This window comes from Oncorhynchus mykiss, chromosome 29 (genome assembly GCF_057628025.1).
Source record: "Oncorhynchus mykiss isolate SJ-2025 chromosome 29, ASM5762802v1, whole genome shotgun sequence".
In the NCBI taxonomy this organism is placed as follows: Eukaryota; Metazoa; Chordata; class Actinopteri; order Salmoniformes; family Salmonidae; genus Oncorhynchus; species Oncorhynchus mykiss.
This window is the reverse complement of record NC_143050.1, coordinates 28,122,104-28,148,216: the sequence shown is the minus strand read 5'-3', so window position 1 is coordinate 28,148,216 and position 26,113 is coordinate 28,122,104. Positions and strand designations below refer to the sequence as shown.

The 26,113-nt window shown below is 44.0% G+C and overlaps 2 protein-coding genes across 6 annotated transcripts; one reads left to right on the top strand and one right to left on the bottom strand.

Annotated features, from left to right (window-relative positions):
* Positions 1–922: 922 nt before the first annotated feature.
* LOC110509785 (uncharacterized) lies at positions 923–3,727 on the bottom strand. The gene is made up of 2 exons (XM_021590891.3): positions 3,379–3,727; positions 923–3,078 (listed from the first exon to the last, which is right to left on the bottom strand). The coding sequence occupies exons 1-2, from the start codon at positions 3,575–3,577 to the stop codon at positions 1,475–1,477; spliced, it is 1,803 nt and encodes a 600-aa protein (XP_021446566.2). The 5' UTR covers positions 3,578–3,727; the 3' UTR covers positions 923–1,474.
* On the top strand, positions 3,697–19,868 carry LOC110509784 (PH and SEC7 domain-containing protein 1). Of its 5 annotated transcripts, XM_021590887.3 has the most exons (15): positions 3,697–3,816; positions 4,801–5,103; positions 8,087–8,780; positions 10,616–10,706; positions 10,987–12,301; positions 12,484–12,564; positions 12,694–12,865; positions 15,721–15,810; positions 15,939–15,982; positions 16,213–16,385; positions 16,578–16,648; positions 16,779–16,924; positions 17,640–17,784; positions 19,116–19,262; positions 19,412–19,868. In XM_021590887.3, the coding sequence occupies exons 3-15, from the start codon at positions 8,238–8,240 to the stop codon at positions 19,694–19,696; spliced, it is 3,303 nt and encodes a 1,100-aa protein (XP_021446562.3). In that variant the 5' UTR covers positions 3,697–3,816; positions 4,801–5,103; positions 8,087–8,237; the 3' UTR covers positions 19,697–19,868. The 5 variants fall into 5 exon arrangements, with proteins under 5 accessions (XP_021446562.3, XP_090083065.1, XP_021446563.3 ...); XM_090226939.1 differs by lacking the exons at positions 3,697–3,816; positions 4,801–5,103 and adding an exon at positions 6,892–7,485; XM_021590888.3 differs by lacking the exons at positions 3,697–3,816; positions 4,801–5,103 and adding an exon at positions 7,282–7,485 and having other exon boundaries at positions 8,092–8,780.
* The last annotated feature ends 6,245 nt before the right edge of the window (positions 19,869–26,113 follow it).

The following is a 26,113-nucleotide window of genomic DNA, read 5'->3' as shown; positions in this document are numbered from 1 at the left end:
GCAGGGACAGGGAAGATGGTTAAAATTGATGGGAAGATGGATGGAGCCAAATACAGGACCATTCTGGAAGAAAACCTGATGGAGTCTGCAAAAGACCTGAGACTGGGACGGAGATTTGTCTTCCAACAAGACAATAATCCAAAACATAAAGCAAAATCTACAATGGAATGGTTCAAAAATAAACATATCCAGGTGTTAGAATGGCCAAGTCAAAGTCCAGACCTGAATCCAATCGAGAATCTGTGGAAAGAAGTGAAAACTGCTGTTCACAAATGCTCTCCATCCAACCTCACTGAGCTCGAGCTGTTTTGCAAGGAGGAATGGGAAAAAATGTCAGTCTCTCGATGTGCAAAACTGATAGACATACCCCCAGCGACTTACAGCTGTAATCGCAGCAAAAGGTGGCGCTACAAAGTATTAACTTAAGGGGGCTGAATCATTTTGCACGCCCAATTTTTCAGTTTTTGATTTGTTAAAAAAGTTTTAAATATCCAATAAATGTCGTTCCACTTCATGATTGTGTCCCACTTGTTGTTGATTCTTCACAAAAAAATACAGTTTTATATCTTTATGTTTGAAGCCTGAAATGTGGCAAAAGGTCGCAAAGTTCAAGGGGGCCGAATACTTTCGCAAGGCACTGTATATGCAGTTGCGAATGTTAGACTCCACATCAATCTGCAGGTTGAACATGGTGAGATTGTAGACTCCTACAATTTGTTCAGGCGATTTTACAGCTAACTACCCACTTTACATGCTGATATTGTCTTCGGTATTACTGTGTAGCTACGTTTGCTAAATCGCCAATAGAGAGAGCATTGCGGATTTCGTGTTGCTATCAACCTTATAACATCAAAATGAAACATTTGTTCGGAAAAAATATTGTTCACATAGTGTTATTTAACACTGTAAATGAAAAGAATGCGTGGTTTTGGGTGGATTATTCCTTTAATTACACTTTGAATAATAAATAGTTTTCAAAGTTTGGCATCATTCTTACCAAAAGAATGCAATATTCTAGTGTAACGTGTTGATTTGTTTAAAACCATTAATTGTGAAAATGAACGGCATGTTCATAGATTAAATGATCTAGCTTGTCTCTAGGTAAAGGCCATTGCAACCAATTTGGGTGAATTTCATTATTTACACTAAAATGCATGACATTCTTTTTAAGAAAATCTAAATTTTCTTAGAGAATATGACTTAAAAGCTATGTACAGTGTTAGGAAACAACATTACCACTATATACATAGAAAGACTACCACAAATTACAATTATTACCATAGTTTAATACTGGCAAAGACTAGCTCTTGGGCTACATCCACTAAAAGCAGTTTGCTGTCCTACTACTTGGGACAAATCTAAACTTGAGTTCTCATGAAATTCAGCATACAGTCTTTCTCCAACACTGTACTGATACATCAACATTAAATATCCATATATATTGCAATGTAACACATACAGTAATATGACAGTCTTAGTCCTCAATCTTTATTTCCAGGTTATGGGGAACATCAGTCCCACTGGTACTGCCCTCAATATCCTCAGTCCTCATCTCCTCATCTCCATGAGTCTTCTGGTGCTTTTTGAGGGATGACTGGTCGGTGTAGGTCTTCCCACACTGGTCACAGGTGTAGACCTTCTCCTTGGTGTGGACCTGTTCGTGTCTCTTCAGATGGCCAGACCTACTGAAGCTCTTCCCACAGTAAGAGCAGCTGAAGAGTTTCTCCCCTGTATGAGTCCTCAGGTGCAGCTTGAGGCTGCTCGCCACGCTGAAGCTTTTACCACACTCTGAGCACGTGTATGGTTTCTCTCCCGTGTGCATCCGCTTGTGTATGGTGAGGTGGCCTGCCTGGCTGAAGGTCTTCTCACACAGGTCACAGTGGTACGGCCTCTCCCCTGTATGAATCCTGTAATGTGTTTTGAGGTCCCCCATACCATTGAACCTCTTGCCACACTGTACACAGCAGTAAGGCTTTTCCCCCGTGTGTATTCTCTGATGTATTCTCAGGTTACCTGCGTTGCTAAATGTTTTGGCGCAGACAGTGCAACTGTATGGCCTCTCTCCTGTGTGAGTTCGTAAGTGGACTTTAAGCTGGTTGTGTTCACTGAAGCGCTTCCCACAATGTGGGCAGCAGTACGGTCTCTCTCCCGTATGAACACGCTTGTGTATTCTGAGCTGGCCCGGGTGACTGTAGTTCTTCCCACAGAGGTTGCAGCTGAACGGTCTCTCTCCTGTGTGAGTGCGCTTGTGGGACTTGAGCAGGTCTGCCCGGCCAAAGCGTTTGCCACAGTAGTTGCAGCAGTGGGCCTTCTCGCCACTATGATTCCTCATGTGAATGTTGAGGGAGCTCACTCGACTAAATGTCTTCTCACACTGGGTGCAGTTGTAGAAGCCTTGTGTGTTTTTAGAGGGCTCTGTAGCGTGAGAGTTCAGAGTTGGTAAAATGTCCTCCCCTGTCGTCCTAGCAGGGTCAGTTCCCGTGTCAGGGTAGTATGCCAAGAAAGGATCTTCTTCTGGCTCAGACTCACCAGTATCATTGTGACACAGCCTTCCCTCCGATTCAACAAAATGGCCACCCTCATCGTCTCCCATCTCCATGTGAATGTCAGACACTATGGTGACTTTGACATCACTGTCGCTGTCTCTAGAGTCCACATCTGTGTCCAGTGGTGACTGAAAATGTTCATCATACTCTTCAGGAATGATATAGCTCAACTCAGCACTCTCCATCTTAATTTGCTTAGATGCCAGGTTGAGAGGAGATGGTGGTTTTGAGAGGTCTATAGCATAGTCATCCTCCATATCAGGTTCTGTCTTTATGTTTTTGAAAATTAGGGTGGAAACCGCAGTGTCTGGGATGTTTTTGAGGCATTCTGGTTCCTGCTGAGCTGCTGGATCCATAATGGAGACAGACCCTCTGCTCTGAGGTATCTTGCCCTTGTGCTGTCTCCTGGAGCTCCTCCTCTCATCACCCTGTGTTTTGATTGGCTTATGGGATTGGCTGACAGATGAACGGCTGGAACATGTCTTCCTTGATAAGTCTGGGAGGTGAACGACGTCCTGGTTACTTTCAGGGTCTGGGCAACAACAAATACATGTTAAATGTAAAAAATGTCCAACAAAGTCAGGGGATTACTATCTACTACAAGTTCCAACGTCGAAAGCTAGTCTGAAAGTACCACTGACAACAACTGTTGTCCATGGTTACAATGAGTGTTTGGAAACGACATGTAAAACATGCAACAGAGAGGGGTCAGCTAGGCTCGGTGGCCATCTTGGCAGCATGTACCTCAAAATGGGACAACAAAGGACAGCTGCAACTAACGATAGCTGCACTGGCGATTATTATTTTGAAGCCAACTGCATTGTGTACGTACCCTTTACGATCGAATCCGTATTGTCTTGTTCGTGCAGCCTTCGTTTAAGATCCTCATTCTCACTTTCAATTCTTTGTATTTTGCCCTTGTACTCAGACAACGTTTGGTCCACTGACTCCAATATGTCACTTACTGTGGCTTTAAAAATCTCGTTCAGAGACGATTCCAAAAACACTTTTAAGTCTTTTGACTTTGCCATAATCTGCAAATAAATAGCATACAAATACAATATTAAAACCTAAACTATCTTACGATGTGGGTGTGACCGAGGTTGTTGCCGTGTCCGGAACAAAGCAGTAATCGTCGCTTGAAAGTGACGTTCCATCCCGTCAATATGTCGTTCTCTCCCTCTTTCACCGCCTCCGCAGTTAAGGAGGACGCATTGCGTGTGTGTTAGCCGTCGATTTCAAGTGTCGTAGGCAACCAACCACCTGGCAGGTACTTGTATATGTTTAATGTTATATATGTGATACATTTAGTGCATTCTTTCGAGGGCGGCTTGTAGTAGCTTGTTTGTTGATTTGACACGTGTTTACAGTTCAAGAAGCATAGACCCAAGTCATACTTGTCACAACAACTAGCCCTGGCTACAAGCGGTGCGTCTTATAGGGCTTAACAACAACATAATTCATAAAGTTGACACATGCACAGTGATTATGTTTTTGTTATTTTGAGGTTTACATGGAACAATCATTAGGAAAAACACAGTGGGAATGTTGTCATGGAACCAATAAACCAGGGGGAATATGGTCCACTGGGACTCATAAGTATTTGCTTCAAATGATGCCTACAGTGCCCTGAGGCTCGACCAGTCCACTCCCTTGTGTCAGTCAAGACTTGCAGGAATGAAGTTAAGCCACTCTCCTGACCTGTGGCTGTATGAGTGGCAGAGTTATATTAAGCTGGACCGGGCGTGACCGGTGAGGGAGGAGCGCCAAGCTCAAATCAAACAGCAATCTGCAGCGCTTGGTTATGTTGTCAACAAGACAGCATGATCCATCGTTCAGAAACATACATATATTTTCCATAAAATGTATGTTCACATTTTCAAACAAGTTTTCATTGGGAAGGCAGCTTAAGCCTTTTTTTCCTTTTTTTTTTTTAAACATACAGAATCCTACTCATTCGTCCACCTTTTGCTTTGAGTCAACTTCGCTGTCGGCCAGAACGAGGCAGCTGGCTCATGCCCGGGAGCAGCACGGTTCCAAAACGAATGCAGTCACTTTTTACCCAGTGCAAACTATGCCTTCCCGGGCCAGCATTATAGAATCCCCTCAATGTATGCTTGTGCGCATCTGTGCCTTCAGGCTGTGGGCGGGCCCAGGTGTGGGCGGGCCCAGGTGTCTTTGTGCTATTTCGCTCCCTGCCAATCACAATGTGGCTTTTCTTTCTTTTTGTTGCCTCTTTCCCTGTTTTTGCAAGGCATATCCATGTTGCAGATGAGCAGAGGGAGGCGGAAGTCTGGGATCTGTTGCCTGGAGATGAGGTATCTCTCACAGAGGAGGAGTGGACTAGGACTTGCGACTCGCATGCATCCTCTGTGACACCCCAGGCTAGCGCTGTGTAAGTGAGAGAGGCTAGAAAACTTGTCATCTGAGGGATTACACCTTGTGCACTAAGCTGTCTGTCTACATGGCAATAAAGAGGTCCCCCCCCACCCCCAGACTGACTTAAAGCCTTACTAACTGACTGGTTATATGATACCCCACGAGAAGGCTGTAAAGGGTAAGTCCAAATCGAAGTTTACTAAGAAAATGGAAAATGGCTCTCTGAAAGTAGTTTGTGTTTGAGTTAGAGTTCTTAATGATCTGAGTCATGTTATTCTTTTGCTGACAGCAGTAGTTTATTATCTGGTGTTTCCACACATGAATAATATATATTAACCTTGTTATCCTGTTGGTATTGATGGTTTCATTCAAGTTTGTGGTTTGATTTCTGCATAGTTGTACTTGTCATGTAGAGCCTTTGGGTGTGTTGTTGACGAGTCAATGTGGTTACAGTCAATTTGGCATCTCCCTCTGATAGACTGCCTCAACAGCTAGAGAGTCCCATGCATAGTGCCTGCCAATACAATGGTCCACTGGTAGGGGATCATCCACATAATCACTGGGACATCCACAAGTTAATGTAATGGTTCATCAGCTACACTAAACCTTTGCCATTTCAATGTTTATTAGACCTTCATTTAACCTGAATTTAAAATATATATATAAACGTAACATGCAACATTTTCAAAGATTTTACTGAGTTACGGTTCATATAAAGAAGTCAGTAAATTAAAATAAATGAATTAGGCCCTAATCTATGGATTTCACGTGACGGGGAATACATATATGTTGGTCATAGATACTTTTAAAAAATGGGACTCACAATGGGGCCTCAGGATCTAATTGATATTGATAAAATGCAATTGTGTTCATTGTCTGTAGTTTATGCCTGCCTGCCTGCCTGCCTGCCCATACCATAACCCACCACCACCATGTGTCACTCTGTTCACAACGGCAAACCGCTTGCCCACACGACTCCATACACGTGGTCTTTGGTTGGAGGTACTGCCAAATTCTCTAAAATGATGTGGAGGTGGCTTATGGTAGAGAAATTAACATTCAAATATCTGGCAACATCTCTGGTGGACATTCCTGCAGTCAGCATGCCAATTGCACCCTCCCTGAAAACTTGAGACATCTGTGGCATTGTGTTGTGTGACGAGACGGCACATTTTAGAGTGGTCTTTTATTGTGCCTAGCACAAGGTGCACCTGTGTAATGATCATGCTGTTTATTCAGCTTCTTGATTTGCCACACCTGTCAGGTGGATGGATGATCTTGGCAAAGGATAAATGCTCACTAACAGGGATGTAAACAAATTTGTTTGCACAAAATGTGAGAGAAATATGTGTTTTGTGTATATGGCACATTTCTGATATATTTTATTTCAGCTCATGAAGCATGGAACCAACACTTTACATGTTGCGTTTCATATTTTTTTCAGTGTAGTAATGCTGGTAATTTAAAGGACACAACTGAAATCTCTGTCTTATTAACTTTAAAAACCTGAAGACTTAATCACCAGCAACATTCAAATCCAAGGTCAGATTATTGTTGTTATTACACCAAACAATAGATAGGCCTATATTGTGCCTGCAGAAAGGGAACAATGTTCCTCTAATTAGATAACTGTAACCTATGACCTGAATACCTTCAAATATTATACCTAAAGGAAGATGACTGTAAAGTCTTTATCCAGACTCCAAAGTAAGAGTAATCTAGTTTATACAACACACACATGGACCTTTATACAATCTCAGAGAGCTGCAAATCTCATTCACACAGATTCAATGAGGAAGTATGGGGTGCAAAAAGAAAGTATCTGTCTATCATTGTAAGTTTATACCGTTCTTTGCTGTTTTTAAGTGGAGCGCCAGCCTAGCACCCTAACAGGAATTGAGAAGTGAGCACCCACACAGGAAGTGTGGCCAAGCACTGTCCCGGATGTTGGTTATGTGATGTGAGTAGACTATTGACAAAAAGGCTGAGCGACTGAAAGAGAGAAATGGAGTGAAAGTTTAAATAGACGGAATAGGAGGTATTTGAACCCATTTTCCAAGTCACTCTTCTTTTTATGACGACTGGAGGCTTAGTATGAGGCTTCACATGAATTGTTACAAAAATGCTGTGTTTATATTAGGTAGTGTCCTTGATATGGTTCAACAACATACTACTGTAAAATCTTCACTGATATCCTCTGGGTCGGTCCATGGACCATGACCTATACATGTACATCATGGTAGCTCAAGTTGATGGTTAGCAGTAGACATGAATATTTAGGATACAGTGAAAACGCTCACACCCCCACCATCTGGCTCTCACTCTCTATTTCTCTCCATCTATGCTCTCCAACTTCTCTCTCTCTCTCTCTCTCTCTTTCTGTAAAGGCTGCTCTTCTGTGGTCAGGAAGTAAATGCGCCTCTGTAATGTTTCAGCAAAAGTCATTGCAAAGCACATCCGCTGTGCCACGCCAAAAGAGAGAGAAGTAAACAGGGTTTATAAAACAACCTCTTCCTTAAAATATATTAACTGGATAGTGTTTGGTATGCAGAAGTGAATGGTGAGTGTTGGCTAACATTTTAATATGTTTAAGAGACCATGTTTGTCATTGAACTGTGCCTATTGGTGTATGATGTGTGAGAGTGACATGAGCTACCGCTGGTCTAAGTTTTAGGATGTTGGCTTTCTGTCAATTGAAAGAGTGTTAATCTCACACCCTAGTCCATTTTTTTTTTTTTTAAATAATACAATTTAAAAATTGAAATTTCACACTGTAATATTATTGATATACAAGGCAGGTAGCCAGTGTTGGGGAGTATATTTTAGCCTGTAGAGCAGTATTTTCTCCTGGATTTACTGTACCTGTTTAGATTGGCTTTCATTTGGCAGATGACTCAGTTCACCACATATGTTTATTTATAAACAAGTGCCAGAATGATTGATCTCCTCAAGGTGTACTTCAAGAGAACCTGTCTTTAGCTAAACATATTGTCTTACTGATTTATTTTCATTTGAACATTAGCCCTTTACAAACACTACTTGTTTGACATTACTGTGGGAATTTATGAGCGAGTCACTAGTTAGTTTGAATGGATGTATGTTTTGCCATATTTTATTGTACATGAATGTTCTTGCTTTACGGACCTCGTGCACATAACTAGGGCAGCACCGGAAGCTAACCAACCACAGGAGTCAACCATGACAGCATCACTTTGACCTAATTCCAAGATGGATGCCCTGGCCAGCACAGAGGAACGAGACTAAACTAAGTTGAGCCATATCTCTGCTTAGGACTGAGTGAAGAGAGAGGTTATGGAGGGGTCTAGGGTGCGCTCTCCTCTCCCAGACCTCAGGGAGCAAGACAGCCAGACATGGCCCAATATGGATCTCCCACTACAGAGCAGGCCACTGGAGGAGGCTATTGGGTGGAGAGAGATGGAGGAGCAAGTAAACCAGATGGACAGGGAGGAAGAGGATAACTCTCATCAGACTGGAAGGACTGAGGAGCCAGAGGAGCACTGGGATTCCATGACTTTACCTGTGTACCCCATGATCCATCCCAGTGTCCCTCTGTCCTTTGCCACGGTGCAGTGGGACATAACCAACCCCTCCCCTGACATTCCCTACCCCATGACTGACAACAGCTCGGCCGATGAGCTGGACTCCAGTGGAGCGGCCAGTCTGGACTGGACTGTGAGTCCCCTGTCCCACCACCACCACCAGCAGCAGCAGCAACATCAAGCCTGTGTGACAGGAATCAACATAGAGCTGTCTGTCCAGGAGAAGACACATAATCACAACAGACCGGAGCAACAGCTGCCTTTGGACACAGACCAGAGTGAAAGCTCCCCTCGGGTACGTCAGGCAGAACGGAAAGGATTGTGGTTATGTGTCTGTTGTCATTTGAAATTATGTTGCTGTGTGTTTGTGTGCATTTGTGGACCTTTATTTCCTGTGTGCATGTGTGTGTTTGTCTGTGAAGTACAAGAGAGAGAGTATTTAGGATGAGAAATAGCTCTACCTCGGTCTATTCATAGATTATATACCAGCATATAGGAGGTTGAGATGAGGTGGATGGAATATACCGTTATACAGTACCAGTCAAAAGTTTGGACATACTTAATCATTAAGGGTTTTTCTTTATTTTTACTATTTTCTACATTGTAGAATATTAGTGAAGACATGAAAACTATGAAATAACACATATGGAATCATGTCGTAACCAGAAAAGTGTTAAACAAATCAAAATATATTTTAGATTCTTCAAAGTAGCCACCGTTTGCCTTGATGACAGCTTTGCACACTCTTGGCATTCTCTCAACCAGCTTCATGAGGTAGTCACCTGGAATGCATTTCAATTAACAGGTGTGCCTTGTTAAGTTCATTTGTGGAATTTCTTTCCTTAATGCATTCAATCCAATCAGTTGTGTTGTGACAAGGTAGGGGTGGTATACAGAAGATAGCCCTATTTGGTAAAAGACCAAGTCCATATTATGGCAAGAACAGCTTTAAAACATGAAGTTCAGTCAATCCAGAAAATTTCAGTCGCAAAACCATCAAGCACTATGATGAAACTGGCTCTCATGAGGACCACCACAGGAAAGGAAGACCCAGAGTTACCTCTGCTGCAGAGGATACGTTCATTAGAGTTACCAGCATCAGATTTCAGCCCAGATAAATGCTTCAAGTAACAGACACATCTCAACATAATCTGTTCAGAGGAGACTGAGTGATTCAGACCTTCATGGTCAAATTACTGCAAAGAAACCACTACTAAAGGACACCAATAAGAAGAAGAGACTTGCTTTGGCCAAGAAACACGAGCAACGGACATTAGACCGGTGGAAATCTGTCCTTTAATCTGATGAGTCCAAATTCAACCGCCGAGTCTTTGTGAGGCGCAGAGTAGGTGAATAGATAATCTCCACATGTGTGGTTCCCACCGTGAAGCATGTAGGTGTGATGGTGTGGGGGTGCTTCGCTGGTGACACGGTCAGTGATTTGTTTAGAATTGAAGGCACACTTATGCTGCTACCACAGCATTCTACAGCAATACGCCATCCCATCTGGTTTGAGCTTAGTGGGACTGTCATTTGTTTTTTTAACAGGACAATGACCCAAAACACACCTCTAGGCTGTGTAAGGGCTATTTGATCAAGAAGGAAAGTGATGGAGTGCTGCATCAGATGACCTGGCCTCCACAATCACCTGACCTCAACCCAATTGAGATGGTTTGGGATTTGTTGGACCCCAGAGTGAAGGAAAAGCAGCCAACAAGTGCTCAGCATATGTGGGAACTCCTTCAAGGCTTTTGGAAAAGCATTCCAGGTGAAGCTGGTTGAGAGAATGCCAAGAATGTGCAACGCTGTCATCAAGGCAAAGCGTAGCTGCTTTGTAGACTCTAAAATATATATAATATATACACTTTTTTTTGGTTACTACATGTTTCCATATGTGCTATTTCATAGTTGTGATGTCTTCACTATTATTCTACAAAGTAGAAAATAGTAAAAAATAAATAAAAACCCTTGAATGAGTAAGTGTGTCCAAGCTATTGACTGATACTGTACATATCAGTCATCTGAGAGCCAGGTCCCTTCTGTCTGAGTGCTGATCAGCCCACCTCTTTCTCAATCACAAGTTTTCCCCAGCTTGATGTTTATTGTTGACAGCTGCTTTTGCAATTCCAGGCATGTGATACACCAAGGCCATATGTGGAGGAGCATGCAGCACACACACAGGAAGAGGAGGCTTCAGCACAAGAGCTATTTGAGGACCATGGTGAGTGCAGACCGAGGTCATTTTCACAAATGCACCATGGGCATACATGTGTTGACATATATTCTGATAGTTGCTACCGATTCAAATGCATTTGACCTCTCACCTCGACTTGATCATATAGTATGTAGAGTGCATAGGATGTTGGTGGCACCTTAATTGGGGAAAATAGGCTCGTTCTAATGACTGGAGCTGAAAAGTGGAATGGTACCAATTACATCAAACACCTGGTTTCCTGTGATATTGACTTGGTCAATATTAACATGGGTATTTGTGTGTTTAGACTCTCTTTCAGGGAGACGTCCATGGCCAGAGGAAGGGATAGGACAGTCTGTGACAGAGGAGACTATCACACCCTCTGATATAGCTCCTAGCTCTGTAGAAACAGGAGAGTCCGAGACTAGGCCGGATAGTGAGAGTTTAGGGTCTGTGCCGGGAGAGAAACAGGAACAGACTGGCACAGTCCTGACTATACAGATCAACCCAGAGCAAGGATCCAGCTCTACGGACTATGAGGAGGAGGAGCAGACAGAACAGATAGGACAGTCAGAGGGGAGGGAACAGTCGGACAGTGAGGAGGAATCAGCGATGATAGAACTCTTAGAGCACCTGCTTGAGCCAGCTGAACTGAAAGAACAGTCAGAACTCTCAGAGAAGTCTGAACACAGTGGGCAGTCAGAGCCTAATCACACAGAACAGAGTGAATACGGGAACAATAATGAGACAACAGAGCAGCCAGAAGACTCTGAGAAACTTGTAGAGTCCGACCAGGTAGAGCATTCAAATCAGTCAGGGGACGAAGACCAGCAAACTGAAGAGGCCCATTTACAACAGGCAGAACAGTCAGAAGTGACAGACCAGTCAAAACAATCAAAAGAATCAGAGCAGACGCAACAGACAGAATGTTTAGAATCAAAACAGACGCAACATTCTGAGCAAACTATGCACTCCGAGCAGACAGACTTTTCAGTGCAGGCAGAACCACAGACAGAACCATCACAGCAGACGGAACACTCTGAAGATTCTGAGCAGTCAAAACAATCAGGGCAGATGGAGCAGTCCGAGCAGACGGAGCAGTCAGAGCAGACGGAGAAGTCAGAGCAGACGGAGCAGACGGAGCAGACGGAGCAGTCAGAGCAGTCAGAGCAGTCAGAGCAGACGGAGCAGACGGAGCAGACAGAGCAGTCCGAGCAGACAGACAAACCAATACATTCAAAGCAGTTAGAAGAATTACTTTTCCTTTGCACAGAGGAGCTTGAACAGACAGAACAGTCAGACCAGACAGAAGACCAGAAACAGTCAGGGGCTGAACAGCCAGCGCAGACTGCACTGACTGAGTCGACAGAAGAGCTTGAGCAGACAGAGCATGTAGAACAATTGGAACAGAACGTTTGTACAGAGGATTCATGTTTGCCGCCCAGGGAAGGAAGTGGAGAGCAACTGGAGTCTCAGGTACAGCAGACGGAGGCCTCAGAACCAGTGGTGGTCCATATGAATGGTGGAGGTTTGGACAGGGAGAGGGCCTGCAGGCTGGCTGAAAGACTCTACAGGCTGGATGGGATCTACAAGACAGATGTGGTCAAACACCTGGACAAAGAGTAAGACCAAAGGCTGCAGAACCTTGGCGTGGCCAAACGTTACATCACATAGGTCTTATGCAGTAGTAACTATTAGGGTAATGATCCATGCTAGTAAGTACTTTGAGTTTTTTTTCTCATAATGTGTCACCTTGAATCATGAACTTGACCTGTCTTTGTCTCCCGGCCCCTCTCTAATTCAGCAATGACTTTAGCCGAGCCGTTGGGGAGGAGTACCTGAAGTTCTTTGACTTCACCGGTCAGAGACTGGACCAAGGCCTGAGGTAAGTCCTTCACACTTTCTAATTCGATTTTTCCTAGTTCACTATAATAGTAACAAGTAATGGTCTCAAATTAGCATCTTCCATCTGTAAATTATCTTATATTTCCTCTCTTTTGCCCTCCTCTCCCAGGTCTTTCCTGAGGGTGGTGGTGCTTATCGGTGAGACCCAGGAAAGAGAGCGGGTGCTGCAGCATTTCTCCTGTCGATTCCAGCAATGCAACCCTCACACCTTCTCCTCTTCCGGAGAAGTACTCACACTCACCTGTTCTGTGATGCTCCTGAACTCTGATCTGCATGGACAGGTGAGTCCCCACTGCACTGCAAACGTGTAGGTATTTAGGGTTTTGAATGTTGTTACGCACGCCTCCATGAAGAGGGAACGCAACACCCTGCTTTAACTCAACACTCCATGAAGTGAAAGAGGTATGGACTGTAGGTGCGAGTAAGGATGACAAAAGGCAGAATTTACCGCTTACTAGGAATTTATTCCTTTACACGGTAATGTGGGGAAAAGGGGCTGGACGGAACTAAAGCAAAGAAAGTACATCTCAAACCCCCTCTCCTACCTTACCTGCCTACCCATTACTTACCTAATTTAGCACCACCTGGTGCCCTAACCAAAATACAGGGGGTGGTCCGCCCATGTCTTACCTAGTGTGCCTAGACAGTGAATATACTACGGGTATATGTATGCCCTCAGGCCTCTTGCCTAAGCACTCCCTTGGTGCCTTCCCCTTCCCCCCTGGGAACAAATGAAACAGAATATTAAACAACCCACTTCACAACAAAACTGAGAAAAAACTAACTCAGGCCATTAAAGAAGCTCTGCCAAACCCACAAACACAGAACCGCACCAAAGCTGCTACCAAGAACAACTAACATAGTACATACTAACGACCAACATGCTATACCCCTCAGCCATCAACCTCCTCTCTCAGCAATGATCTATATCACGATCAATCTCTCCCCTGAACAACAGAACACTGGCTTTTATAGCTTCAGAAGGTATTGGAAATTGGAGACAGCTGCGTCCTGACGAGGGGGCGGGGGTCAGCTCTCCAATTAATCGTGGAGTCGACCAATCAGCTGCTGGGGGATCTCAGGAAGCCATCTTCTGAAACACACTCAAATACACAAACTACAACACAGAAACTGGGGAACGTAACAAATGTATACACAGTTAAACCAGGGGAGGACCATCCTCCTTAGTGAATTTCAGAAAAATAAAGAGTGAAACAAAACAAAGTTATCCTTTTTAGATAAAAATATACTAAATATTTTCAGTTTTAGCCTCCCGGGTGGCGCAGTGGTTAAGGACGCTGTACTGCAGCGCCAGCTGTGCCATCAGAGACTCTGGGTTCGCGCCAAGGCTCTGTCGTAACCGGCCGCGACCGGGAGGTCCGTGGGGCGACGCACAATTAGCCTAGCGTCGTCCGGGTTAGGGAGGGATTGGCCGGTAGGGATGTCCTTGTCTCATCACGCACCAGCGACTCCTGTGGCGGGCCAAGGTTGCCAGGTGCACGGTGTTTCCTCCGACACATTGGTGCGGCTGACTTCCGGGTTGGATGCGCTCTGTGTTAAGAAGCAGTGCGGCTTGGTTGGGTTGTGTATCGGAGGACGCATGACCTTCAATCAATCCGAGCCCGTACTGGAGTTGTAGCGATGAGACAAGATAGTAGCTACTTAAACAATTGGATACCACGAAATTGGGGAGAAAAAGGGGTAAAAAATAAATAAAAAAATAAATAAATAAATACACAGTTTTGCAATAAGTTTACCGTAGCCTCAACAGCACTCTCTAGGGTAGCACCATGGTGTAGCCGGAGGACAGCTAGTTTCCATCCTCCTCTGGGTACATTGACTTCAATACAAAACCCAGGAGGCCCATGGTTCTCATCCCCTTCCATAGACTTACACAGTTATGACAACTTCCGGAGGACATCCTCCAACCTATCAGAGCTCTTGCTGTATGAACTGACATGTTTTCATTTCAATCAAAGGATCAGAGAATGAATCTAGTATTGAAACCATAAGCTACAGCTAGCTAGCATTGCAGTGCGTAAAATGTGTTGAGTAGTTGACTCAAAGAGAGAGAAAGACAATAGTTGAACAGTTTTGAACAAATTAATTTCTTAAATGGAGAAGCAAAAGAGAGCGAGAGCTAGCTATATTTCATTGTCTTTTACATTTTTTTTACCTATCTAGCGAATTCAGCTAGCTAGTTGAGCCTACACAAACTCCTGGCTCAAACAGAGAGGGATGCTATGTTAGATGGCTATGGCTATCCAACACTGTAACTCTTCTAAGTCAAGGTACGCTTTTGGTTTGATTTATTCCCAACGGGGACCACTGGTGTAACTGCTAAACTGCTTGCTGTACACTCTACTGCAAGATTGTAGTGGGTTTATTGAGAGTTAGTCAATATAGCTAAGTATTTGAACTATGACGTTAGCTAATATGGTGACAACGATGTAGGCTGTGTGTAGAGGTTATGGTATGAAGTTTTGTTTTGGAAAGTTTTTTTTTTCTTGGTCAGCTACTGTATTCTGCACTGAAGTTGAAAGGAAAATGTGAGAGGAGGCGAGCGTGTAGATGCGAGAAGGAATTATACAATGAGCAAATTATCATGCTGTTGATATGTGGCTTCTATGTGGCTGCTATGAATTGAACTGTTTGTGGTGATCAAGGGTTTATTTATTCACCCGATTCTGTTGAAATACATTTCTTAAACGGAAGAAAACGGAATGAAACGGAGTTAAACATACCTGAATTTGGCCAATAGAAACTCTCGTTTGCGACTGTTGGACTACTGATTACACCTTAGATCAGCTAGACGCAGGCAAGAGTGTGCAAGGAAGTATTGAATGTGTCACGGTCTGTCACCTTGATTACTGAAAAATGTCTCTAGACCTGTGCACCTACGTTGTAAACTTTAATTTGTTGTCTAGGTTGTAGCAACCTCATGATGGGTTTAGGGAAAATTTGAGTATCATGTAGTAGCCGAAATCTATGGATGTTACATTGAACTGGGTGAATGGAATATGAATGACAGTCATCCAATATGCTTTAATAGAAATAAGATCATCCTCGTAAAAAAAAAATATTAAACTGCACTGACCGCTACTGAGTTAAACATTGTTTTTGTGTCTGTCCTCAGAATGTGGGCAAACCCATGTCTGTGTCCAGCTTCGTGTCCAACCTGGATGGGATGAATGAGGGTGAGAGCTTCAGTAAGGAGCTGTTGAAGGTAAGATTATCCTCCTCATTCTACACCTACTCAATATTTCAGTAGATACTGTTAACTGAAAGAACCGTGTCTATAGCAGTCTGAAGTAACCCTTTTTTACGGAATACTTTCTCTTGTTTCTTACTCAGGCTCTCTACAACTCCATTAAGAACGAGCCTCTGGAATGGGCAGTGTAAGTAGTCTGACTTAAGAACAAGGTAGTGGGTAGCATTATTCTATACTATTTGCCACCACCTTTTCAGTCTCCCCTTGGACATGGTAGATTTACACACATCTTCCTCTTCATGTTGCTTTCTCCAATATATTGTGGTTGTGTTACACCTCTCATATTTTCATTGTTTTTTAATTTCCTCTCCATTGCTTCTTCATTCCTCCCCTCATCTCGTCAATCGCCCTGTTCAGTGATGAGAAGGAACTGAAGAGCTCCATGTTGTTGGCGGAGGATGCTAAAGAGGACGCACCCCTGCGCTCCAAGAGCAACCCGTTCCAAGATGTGCCGCATGACAAGAAGGCCACAGTGTTCAAACAGAGCTTCCTCAAACGCAAGGCCCACGCTGACATCGATGGCAAACGCAGTGAGTGGGACTGTGACACTGTTTGCACGAAACCATAGGAACTCAAATATCAGGGCAATAAAGTGTGTACAAGAGCGTCATGGTGTTTTGATAAATTCTTTGACGATTCATCAGTCTGGTGAAATTATTTAGGGTGTCTTTGAGAAGCATCCTTTGACCTCAGGAGTGATGTAATGTAACTGTGTGTGACAGCTCCTTGGGGGAAGAGAAGCTGGAAGATCTTCTATGGAGTGCTGAAGGGAATGGTCCTCTACTTGCAGAAGGTTAGAGTTTCCTCCTCTCCCTCATCTTATTCCATACTTTCCATATCACGGCCTCTTGATAATGTTCTGGATGCCTTTGACACAAATCCCTCACTGCTTGTTACCCTATCCAACCTGTCCTCTCCCTCAGGATGAGTATACGATGGAGTGGCAGAGTACAGAGGAGGTGGTCAGTGTGCACCATGCCCTGGCAGAGCAGGCAGCAGACTACACTAAGAGACCACACGTCTTCCGCCTGCAGACCGCTGACTGGAGGGTCTTCCTCTTTCAGGCCTCGTGAGTCTATGTTTGAGAGACCCGAACTACAGTGAGGGAAAAAAGTATTTGATCCCCTGCTGACTTTGTACGTTTTCCCACTGACAAAGAAATGATCCGTCTATCATTTTAATTGTCCCTGACATCCTTGGAGAGCTCTTTGGTCTTGGCCATGGTGGAGAGTTTGGAATCTGATTGATTGCTTCTGTGGACAGGTGTCTTTTATACAGGTAACAAACTGAGATTAGGAGCACTCCCTTTAAGAGTGTGCTCCTAATCTCAGCCTGTTACCTGTATAAAAGACACCTGGGAGCCAGAAATCTTTCTGATTGAGAGGGGGTCAAATACTTATTTCCCTCATTTAAAATGCAAATCAATTTGTAACTTTTTTTTTTTGACATGCGTTTTTCTGGATTTTTTTGTTGTTATTCTGTCTCTCACTGTTCAAATAAACCTACCATTAAAATTATAGACTGATCATTTCTTTATCAGTGGCAAACGTACAAAATCAGCAGGGGATCAAATACTTTTTTCCCTCACTGTATATCCATGTAGTATTGGAGTTGTGAATTTACATTTGTCACACAAAGGTCTAATGTGTTTGACAGTTTGGCGGTGTGAAGGAACAATCGCATCAATCAGGATGCAGCAGTCCAATAATCCTGTGACTTTGTATACAAAGATATGATTAGATATGTTATGTCTTCTATGTGCACGGTCCCCTTGTTGTCCGAAGCTCCACAGCAGAGATGATTTCATGGATCAGCCGTATCAACCTGGTGTCAGCCCTACACTCCTCTCCTCCCTTCCCTGCTGCCGTGGGCTCTCAGAGGAAGTTCTGCAGACCCATCCTGCCAGCCTCGCAGTCTGCACACACACTGGTACTGTATTCACGTACCCTCTTGGTTCACTCTCTGTAGTCCCAACTGCTTTGTTTTAGTACATTATGTATTCATCTTTGTGGGGTGTGATATTTAAGAGTACGCTGAGACTGTGAACTCAGCAAAAAAAGAAACGTCCTCTCACTGTTAACTGCGTTTATTTTCAGCAAACTTAACATGTGTAAACGAGCAGTATGGCTCGTGGCATTGTCATGCTGGAGGGTCATGTCAGAATGAACCTGCAGGAAGGGTACCACATGAGGGAGGAGGATGTCTTCCCTGTAACGCACAGCATTGAGATTGCCTGTAATGACAACAAGCTCAGTCCGATGACGCTGTGACACACCGCCCCAGACCATGATGGACACTCCACCTCCAAATCGATCCCTCTCCAGAGTACAGGCCTCGGTGTAATGCTCATTCCATCGACGATAAACACGAATCCGACCGTCACCCCTGGTGAGACAAAACCGCGACTCATCAGTGAAGAGCACTTTTTGCCAGTCCTGTCTGGTCCAGCAACGGTGGGTTTGTGCCCATAGGTGACGTTGTTGGCGGTGATGTCTGGTGAGGACCTGCCTTACAACAGGCCTACAAGCCCCCAGTCCAGCCTCTTTCAGCCTATTGCGGACAGTCTGAGCACTGATGGAGGGATTGTGCGTTCCTGGTGTAACTCGGGCAGTTGTTGTTGCCATCCTGTACCTGTCCCGCAGGTGTGATGTTCGGATATACCGATCCTGTGTAGGTGTTGTTACACGTGGTCTGCCACTGAGAGGACGATCAGCTGTCCATCCTGTCTACCTGTAGCGCTGTCTTAGGCGTCTCACAGTACGGACATTGCAATTTATTGCCCTGGCCACATCTGCAGTCATCATGCCTCGCAGCATGCCTAAGGCACGTTCACGCAGATGAGCAGGGACCCTGGGCATTTTTCTTTTGGTGTTTTTCTGAGTCAGTAGAAAGGCCGCTTTAGTGTCCTAAGGTTTCATAACTGTGACCTAATTGCCTACCGTCTGTAATCTGTTAGTGTCTTAACGACTGTTCCACAGGTGTATGTTCACTAATTGTTTAGGGTTCATTGAACAAGCATGGGAAACAGTGTTTAAACTCTTTACAATGAAGATCTGTGAAGTTATTTGTATTTTTACGAATTATCTTTGAAAGACAGGGTCCTGAAAAAGGGACGTTTCTTTTATTGCTGAGTTTATGTACTCTAGTTGTGCTGGGCCAGGTAGGGTAATCTGATACTAGATCTATGGTTAGGGACACTTTCTACCTGGAGTGTGTTCTGAGCCAGTTCACTGAGCCTGGCTCTCTGCTGCCCCCTGCAGGAGAGACAGCTGCAGTCCCATGCAGGCATGCTGGAGTCCTTCCAGGAAGACCTGGCCTACCTGCAGCAGAGTCTCCCTGACGGGCGCAGGGCCAAAGCCAAGGAGATGGAGGAACACCGAGTCAGAGAGGAGTACCTGCAGCATGAGGTGTGTGTGTGTGTGTGTGTGTGTTATCTGCATATTTATGTGCATATGGGATTGACCACAATGTTAAGCTCTGTGACATTATCTTAATGCAGGCTACATTTTTTCCCCCTTCACTCTATTAGATGTCTCATTCCTTCCTCTCCCCACAGAAATGTCGCTACGAGGCCTACATCCAGATGCTGGAGGTCTGGAAGGGTTTGAACCAGTCAACTGAGACTGAGGTGGGAACCAGTGAGCTCAACCTGTTTGACAGAGCTGTGTGTAAGGACACAGTGGATGAGGAGGGGGAGGAGGGAACCCTGAAGAAGTCCCACTCCAGCCCCTCCCTGGATCTGGAGATGGCCTCGCAACCCGTGGTCAAAGTTAAACGCAACATCTCGGAGAGACGGACCTATCGCAAGATCATCATACCGAGACGCAACCAGGACATATGAGGGCAGGTGTCCAAAAGAGAGACACATAGAACTCTGACATGACTTTTCAATGGCTTTTTTTAGGACGGGGACCATGTGTTACTTCCAAGCACAGTCTTTTTTAAGTTTTCATTTTCAGCTTGCACTTATTCAGCAAGAAGGCAAAGGTCAATAAAACAGAATGCATCCCTCAGGGAACTTGCTTGAGTCCTTTTGTTTGTTACATTCTCTCTTCATAAGATACAAGTATTTTAGTTCATATTTGTGCACTTTCAATTTAACAAAATTAATTGAACCTCAGAAGTCGATGTTTCATGCTGACGGGTCAAAAAGAGTAATAGAATGATTGTCTCCTAACGATTTTGATCCCTCAAAACCCACATGGACCTACCTACACCTATGAATTTGCTGTGATATGTTGGGATACCTATTTATTTATATTTATCTCTGCAGTTTCCAAATCTTACTCATTTGCTCTGTATGGCCAGTGTGGAACTCTAGCCACATGAGGGTGCTATACAACAGCATATCACACATCAAATAAAAAAGAAGTTATAAAACAGTTTGAAAAAGAATCTAAATTATGTCAATATGCTCATTCTAGTTATGCAGTCTTGTATCTTCTATGTCCTTTTATATAAACATATTTGGATTTCATCTCCATGAAAGACTACCATCACATTTCACTGTAACTTCACAATGATTTGATTAGGCTTCTTGAGTTTAGAATCAAAACAGTTAAATGATCCATCCCAGTTGTTTGAGCTGCCAGTCACGTATGCCCTTGTCAATAAGAATGGTGAAAAGGGATTTAATAGTTTTTTGATCTCGCGTGGCACGTGGAGGAATTCTGGGCCGTTCTTTTTCAGAGGGACATCTTCAGCCACGGTCAGAACAGGATGTTTCAGAAGACCCTCACATTCCTCCTTAATGTCACTGTTATGGATGACACACAGGAATGTGATGTGACAATAGGTTAAAAAAAAGTGCACAGACAATACAGATGGGACACACCTTTTCTGACTGGGCTAGTCTCTTCAGGATCAAGACTAATATCTTGAACAGGAACATGCATACATTCAGAAATACATTCTACATAATTTGCTTGGGCACCAAGTTTATCCTGGCATACTAAGGCCCAGAGTTTCTCTTGTTCAGGTCATCTGGTAATGTCAAGTAAAGGACCCGTGTCATGAGACATGGGTTCATCAAATGTGTAATGTTATGATATTGCTGACACAGGACCTGCGTTAATGTGATAGTGCTTATTTGTGTGTTTTTTTCTGTTAAAATGGTTCATATTCATTAATTTGAATAACAACAGACCATTAAGATAAAGTCAGATTCTAAAGATGTGGATGATTGATTGAGCAAATGATTGGCAGGAGCTTCAGGCCATGACAATGCTCCGGGTGTGTCTGCCTGATAAGCTCAAAAGACGCCATCTTGGATAACCTTCAAGTTCTTGGTCTGTTGTACATGAATTGCAACAGTAGGAGAAATTCAGAAATCCTGCTGTTCTGAGGCAATGTTAACCTGTTAAACACATGGACTTTCACACATTCACATCGGGCTTCTTCTTAATGCATGCAGGGTACAAATTGCAGTGAATACTTTGGCTTTCATCAATGGAGGGTCTTGACCCAGGCTCTATACATGTTCTCTAGACCATGACAGCAGCAGTGGTGCTGGGTTGGAGTGCCATCTTGCTCCTCCACTCCACACAAAGAGTGGCCATGGCAGTGAGGCAGGCAAGACTCAGCCTTGCATTAGCAGAGGTTAGGGCCATACTTCAGATGGAAAGGTCCTGTTTTTGTTCCCCTCCTCTACTCCCCATTCTGTGGATTGAAGAGCTTTGTGGCGCTCTGTCAGGGCTGGTTGGGTAATTAAAAAGGCAAGGCCAGAGTTGTGATCATTAGGGGCTTGTCCAACGCTTGCACTGGGCAGTGGACTCAAAATAAGCCCCTCCACACATAAGGTCTCTCCCTGTGAAGCACACAAACACTCATCCTGTGTTGAACGCTATCCAACATTCCAAAAGCCCTAATATAGACACACACACACACACACACACACACACACACACACACACACACACACACACACACACACACACACACACACACACACACACACAGACACACACACAGTATTTGTCCCTGTGTTTCATTTTCTCCGTCTGTCTCTCCTGCCTCTGCCCTCAATGTCCCTCCCGACACACATTGCCCATCTGGTGCTGACGCCTCACACGCTCTACTTGTTACTTTTTATCTTTTATTCGCACTAACCCTTTATTTGTCTCTCTCTCCCCTCTGTATTTGATGTAGCTTTTTACTCCCTCTACCTCTCCCCATCCTCTTTTATATCCTTGGCCTTTCAGTCGCTCCACTCTTGACTGCTGGCGTCGTGGCGTGGCTTCCTCTGTGGCCCGGCTCTTGAATTCTACTCTTTTCTCTCTGTGATCTTTTCAGGAGTCTCTTTTCCATTTGGACCCTCATCCCCCTTCACTTATCCACTGTCAGCTCCCTCTGTGTCCACTTGAGTTAGAGAGTCTCCAGTGTGACAATCAACACCAAACCCCACAACGTGCTCCATTTCATACTTACACTGTTTCTCTAACCCTATTCATTATCAGTTTTATTGTCTCGTTTTTTTTTTGCTTTTATTATTTATCATGTCATCATCATATTTCTTATTGTCCTCTTCCTATTTTATTTAGCCCCTTTTCACAGGTACCAGATGTGAGGGCATGGAGGCTAGAGATGTCCAGAAATAGCATTAGACTCATCCTTTTTTTCTTTCCCCCATTTTATACTCAGAAAGCAGACATATTCATTTGATTTGCTAAGCAGACCCAGGCCTAACATGAATAACACTTCCACGTTCTACTCTTTCCTTCGTCCCCTTTAGAATGAAGCCCTTGTACCCGTGGAGTCTCTCACTGGAACAGCTAAGGTAAAGTGCCTGGTTTAAGGGCATTTCAATGCATGACCTAACATTACACTCTCCACTTCCACACACTCCTGCCTGGGACAACACTCCCTAGGCAGGGATTCAGTGCTTCTCAGACCCAGGCGCTGCAGACAAACATAATGACACGTAGAATAGGGTTTAGAGGCGGCGTACAGTACGCTGCGGTTAGAGCTTTTAATCTGGGCAGGCAGGACAAACACTGAAAACACTGTATGTTGACGGTGTGTCCTTTTCAATCTGAGCTTGACCGAGTTTTAAGCAGTACTAGTGAGGGGTTTCATCTTGGTGCTATTCATGATAGATCTGCGTAGTGCTGCGTAGCAAATGAAATGTTGAGTGTGAGGAGAGTATGTTTTGAAGCATTTGATGGAGAGAGCAGTGTTGGTCTTGGTTGACTCTGTCCCCATGTCCAGAGTTCAGGCCTCTCCCTCGGGGCAGTACCTGATACCTGGCAGATTTGATCCAGGTGGTTGTATATAGGAGTGTGTGTATGTGAGTCCGGAAGGTGTGTGCTTTGAAAGGTGCGTTCCTCTTGATGTCTCCAGTCAATAGTGCTTCCTGCCCTCAGGGCTGTGTGCTAATAGGCCAGTCAAACAGAGGGCACCTGTCTTTCACCTCCGATCTACCACAGGCTCACAGAGACCGTCTGTTTGGCCACTTCTTTTCTGTTTGGCCACTTCGATTGTTTTAAGTCCTTCTATGGTTTGATGGACAGATGAGATCCTTGAAGTTACTGATGGTATTCATTATAAATGTTTGAGGAAGAGGGACTGTTTTCAAGGGTAGAATTGAAAGTAGTAGTACTCATATTATAATCTGTAGATTAGTGATCACTAAAGCTTTTCTCAGGTTTATTCTGACAAAGGAAATATATTAATGATGACATCAGAAACCGTTCAGAATTGGTAGGGACATGTCATTCCAGGACAATGAGCTCATTTTAAATAGTTTGAAAGAGAAACCTTTTTGTAACAGACCGACAGGGCTCACGTTAATGACCGCTGCTCCATCCAAATCAATAAATGAAGGTGACGAGTTCAATCAAACAGTCTGGATGAAGTGCTTTTCACCAAGCCTCAAAGCCTGTCCTCACAGAAAACATCCGGCAGACGAGACCCTCAGCGCAACCTTGTAGCCCTGCAATTCACAGTTTAAAACAACAGCAGCCTGTGTTTTTTTAGGCAGACCAATGTTGTCCTGTGCACCATGCTTATTTGCGAGTCTGAGTTGGTTCGCCCAATGTTTCAGGCCCAGAGATAAGTGGAGAAGTTTCCAGTTGACTGGCGCGGGACAACTCTGACCCGTCATTCCACTGATTGCCACACACTCCTCTCTGCACTGCCTTTTTGGCAGCAGCTACTCCAGGGGCCTCTATCTGTCTCTTAGTTTGTCCCAGTAATGGCTATGGCACACACATGCACCACACACACACACACACACACACACACACACACACACACACACACACACATGGATGCATGTGTACACACACACCGCTCTGTCCCTCTCTGTGTTAAATGTAGTTACCCCAAGCCCCCAGCGCTCTCCCCATCCTGCTGGCTTTGTCCCCCCTCAGCTGTTCCGGCCGGGTGCCTGTATTGTGCTGCCGGGCTCATTACTAGAAGCACTGTGGCCCAAAACCTTAACACTAATAGGCCCACTGTCGCCCAGAGCCAGGCCTGGGCTGGGAATTGTGTGTGTGTGTGTGTGTGTGTGTGTGTGTGTGTGTGTGTGTGTGTGTGTGTGTGTGTGTGTGTGTGTGTGTGTGTGTGTGTGTGTGTGTGTGTGTGTGTGTGTGTGAAAAAGAGAGAGAGAGAGAGATTAAGTATTTGTGTTGTAGTTGTTTGTGGCAGTATTATGTTGTTTTCGACTCTTTGGCTGCAGGATTGTTAATGTTTAACAGTTGCTGTCATTATTTCCCTGGCAGTCCGTCAGCTGGCTGGGTTTGTGGAGGCTTTGGAATTTGAATTTGATGCTTTGGGGGGATTGCCTCATTTTGCAGCCATTAAAAAACAGAGGGGACATATACTTTAAAGCTCCTCTGTGTTTCAGTATGTGGATGTGATGTGTGTTTCTGCGTGCCTGCACAGGGAACTGAAAACAATGTGTTCCATTCGTTTGATGGGAGTGGGACATCCCACTTCAACAACAACGGAGAAGGGAGTATTGTCTTAAGTACACAGGGCAGAGAGTAGAGTGAGCATGAGGGTCGCATCTTGGATAGGAAAGAGAGGTGTGAAGGGAAGAGAGAGAGAGAGAGAAAGTGAGAGGATGAGGGAGGGAGAGGGAGGAAGACAGAGCATACAGTAAATAAAGAGATGTCATGAATCATCTTCGTCAGTTGCTGAGTACTGCCCTGATTACATTGTATTGCTTGCCAGTTATCATTGATATTGTTTACTTAAAACCATTTTTCAAACGGGAGCTTAGCCTTAATTTGATTTGATTTTTGCATGTGTTCCGTTTTTGAGGGACTAATAAAGGTTTATAGCCTACATTCAGAAGAAAAACAACACACGAATAAAAAAATGGATGTAGTTAAAAAGAGTATTACATTAAAAAAGAGTTTGAATTAGCCTATGGTAAAAACAAAACAAAATGTAGTCTCTTAATTCTATTGATATAATGTATGAGTCTTTATCTTGAAGTAGAATACCACAATGCACAAATTTTAGGTTACGAATTGTCTGAATATGCAACTATATGCAAAGGATATGTGGCAGTAGGCCTATTAGATTTGTCAGCTCACAATCAAGGGTTATTACCTTAGCGCAGAAACTCACTGATGAAGTTGAAACTCTAAGACTAGGGGAAAATAAAGACAGCAACGAATTCATCCCCAGTTCACAAGCACTGCGCTACCTAAATTACACCTTCAAATAAAACAAATAAAATGTGAGACAGAACAGGATTGAGTCCCTTTTGAAGACAAAGGGAATTGCCTGGCTTGGCTGCTTTTCCAGAGACAATAGCCTACACATACAGTAGGTCTTCTTTCCAACATCATGGGGTGTGATCTGGTATAGAATCAGACTTATGCACGGCGGCGAGGCAGGCCATCCATCAAGTCCCGCGGCTTGTGCTGCGATGGTGGGTCCAGGTGGGCCGTGGCACCGCCGAACCGTGGCCTCGTTACCGCGGTATAATTATGAGGCCGCAAAGAGGGGAGAAATAATTGCAAATAAAACTACATGAAGCAGAAAATAAAAAAAGAAATTAAACAGATGCGCGTTTGATCAGGATCATTGATTTTGTCCTCTTACGTTTCTGGTAAATTGCTGAGTTGCAGGAAATATGCAACATTTGAGTTTTGCAGTGGAACCATATAGACCCCAATAATAATAATAATAACAACAACAGCAACTAATAGGAATAGTTATGTATTCTGTTATAACGATTTAATTCACTACGTATTCATTGTGCACAATGGGAATCCTACATTTTAGATCCACGGGAGGAAACTAT

Coding starts and splice junctions, on each gene's coding strand:
- LOC110509785 (XM_021590891.3), bottom strand. CDS start 3,577: ATGGCAAAGTCAAAAGACTTAAAAGTGTTTTTGGAATCGTCTCTGAAC. Junction 3,079..3,378: donor TACGGATTCGATCGTAAAGG/GTACGTACACAA, acceptor GTTGTTGCCCAG/ACCCTGAAAGTAACCAGGAC.
- LOC110509784 (XM_021590887.3), top strand. CDS start 8,238: ATGGAGGGGTCTAGGGTGCGCTCTCCTCTCCCAGACCTCAGGGAGCAA. Junction 10,707..10,986: donor AGAGCTATTTGAGGACCATG/GTGAGTGCAGAC, acceptor TTGTGTGTTTAG/ACTCTCTTTCAGGGAGACGT. Junction 12,302..12,483: donor GTCAAACACCTGGACAAAGA/GTAAGACCAAAG, acceptor TCTCTAATTCAG/CAATGACTTTAGCCGAGCCG.